General features: G+C 40.1%; 1 protein-coding gene across 1 annotated transcript; it reads right to left on the minus strand.

Moving 5' to 3' along the window:
- Positions 1–855: 855 nt before the first annotated feature.
- Positions 856–1,795, minus strand: LOC132483352 (UPF0729 protein C18orf32 homolog). Its single transcript, XM_060088648.1, has one exon. It carries the CDS (start codon positions 1,733–1,735, stop codon positions 1,505–1,507), a length of 231 nt encoding a protein of 76 aa, XP_059944631.1. The 5' UTR covers positions 1,736–1,795; the 3' UTR covers positions 856–1,504.
- Between the last annotated feature and the right edge of the window lie 737 nt (positions 1,796–2,532).

Below are 2,532 nucleotides of genomic sequence, written 5' to 3' on the forward strand. Positions count from 1 at the left end.
CGATTAATCATTCACCCCTCTACTTTTATTTTTGGCCCCTGATTCTTCCAGAAAAGCAAGTGCTGGGAAACATCAGCAGAGATAATTAGCAGTGAAGCTGAGGCAGGGGGTACTGCTAGATGGTCCATGTCTAGCAGAAAGTTAGGGCTGGGATAAGCACTCCTTTTATGCAGTAATTTTGGGGAAGAAAACTGAGTTTGACTTCTCTACTTTGATGATGGTTTCCCTAAAGGGAACAAGTGGCTATTTACATATTCCAGAAGAGGTCATCTGAACAGTGTGACATTTAGTTGCTATATTCTCTTTAATTTAAAGCATCATTTCCTAAAGGATAAGCCACAGAGCACTGTCCCTGAGTGGTGTCTATGAAGAGGGTTTTGTGGTCACAGTGGCCTGGGGAGCCTCGGTACTATAGTACCTCCTGGAGATTCACAGCTCATATTGGCAGGTTAAAAGCTCTGAAAAGTCCTGCAGAGAAGAAATGGGTTTCAAGTTGTCTAACCAAGCATGTTTCAAATTTATTTGACTATGAAACCCTTTTTACACATATAACACCTACCTTCTGGGAACCTGGGTCAAGGTGAAGGGAGTAACATTTACTGAACTTCGTCCATTGCAGGAAACCTGCTAGATGCTTTATAGACTTTAGGTTGTTTGTTACATTAGCCTTCTGAAGTGTACACTTTCATTTGCATTTTACAGATGAAGAAAATGAGGTTTGGCAAGATCAAGGAGCTTGCTCCAGGTTACACAGGTAGTAAATGGTGGAGCTGAGATTGGAACCTTGGCCTCTGTTACTCCGGATCACGTTCTCTTCTTACTTCGCCAATTCATAATGCCATTCCCATTTTTTTTTTTTAAACTGAATATTTAATACTTTCGTAGGAACAGAAGGAATGCGACAAAAATTAAAATTTTATAATATACATTAGCCATCTATGTAAAAGATGTTCCATTTTTCAGAGAGGTTACCCCATTTCCCTGTCTAGTCTATCTTCCTCAGAGCAATAAACAGTAATGACTACTCTCACAGATAAGCTGCTCCGTTGAGTGAGACAGTAATTACATCTTTCTGTTTCAAGTCCTTATCATCTCCAAAAACTACCTTTCATTTCACTGCACAATCTCACTGCACTCTTTCACAGTAAAATTATACTCCTCAAATTTGAAGAGACTGAATAAAAGCTAGAGGCCCAAGGATTTTTAGGGACTGATTTAGTAACAGTGTCTACTGGCACAAACCTTTTCTTTATTCTTATTTTTAAAACTGCAATAAAAGAAATGAAAGCTACTTTAATGAAAAAGGAACTCAGGAATGAGGTCATTAAATTAACAAGCTACATTTTAAATACAAATACCAGGTATTTCCTGATTAGTGTCAGGTAAATATCTAAACTAACTCAAATTCTGGTTTCAGGGAAAAAGATCAGAGACAAGTACAAAGAAGGTGATTCATACTATCAGATCCATTTTTCAAACAATGAGATCCTTTGGGACCATCACTTTAGTCTTTCTTTTCGTCAGAGATTTCTGTTGGTCCTCTTGTCGGTAATCCATTTACGTCTGCACCCTTACAGTCTATTTTGCCTTTGTTTTTATCACTGGATTCTCGTATAGCTTTCCTAGGCCACATACAACTAACAAAGGGGGAAATCAGAGGGTATATATATGGTTCCAGGAACTTTTTGTAGACCCAGAGCAGAACTGGAATGACAATGCAAGGAATGCACACCATTGTCCCAGGCTTGAGATCCTCAACTTGAGGGCAGGAGAACGAGCAGCGCCCCGAAGCTCCGGCCGCCAGGCCCCGCTCACCCGCGGCCACCAAGCCCCATTCCCATTTTTAACCAAGGAGTCAGAAAGGCGATAGATGGGAAACACTGAAGGACTTAGTTTGAGGGTCAGTCAGGTGTAAGTTTGCTATTTGTTTTCTTCTTGATGGAGGCAGTCAAGACCTTCCACCTTGTAGGAACATCTCTCTGCTAAGAGAAATGTTTGAGAGGTGGCCAGGTCCCATAAATTTAGTAGTTATTGCGATGAAGAGGCGGCTGCCCTTGAGTCTGGAGTACAGAGATATTTAGATGGGTTAACAGAGGCCCACAGCCTATATCATGATCCTCCTATTTCAAGTGATTCTTTTAAATTTTTATTGGAGTACAGTTGATTTACAATATTGTGTTAGTTTCAGGTATACAGCATAGTGAATCAGTTATACGTATACATATAGCCACTCTTTTTTTTTTTAGATTCTTTTCCCATACAGGCCATTACAGAGTACTGAGTAGAGTTCCCTATGCTATACAGTAGACCCTTGTTAGTTATCTATTTTATAGATAGTAGTGTGTATAAATCAATCCTTTTCTCCCAATTTGTCCCTCCCCCTTCAAGTGATTCTTTCATCAAGTCATCCCCATCAAGATCTCCATCTGCTGAAGTTCTGGTGGGTTATGAAATGTATCGTTTAGTTCTGGTAAAGAATAGTTGGCCACCAGCAGGCAGCAGGGTAAACATGTCTGATGAAGCATCCTGTTC

Source organism: Mesoplodon densirostris, chromosome 2 (assembly GCF_025265405.1).
Source record: "Mesoplodon densirostris isolate mMesDen1 chromosome 2, mMesDen1 primary haplotype, whole genome shotgun sequence".
In the NCBI taxonomy this organism is placed as follows: Eukaryota; Metazoa; Chordata; class Mammalia; order Artiodactyla; family Ziphiidae; genus Mesoplodon; species Mesoplodon densirostris.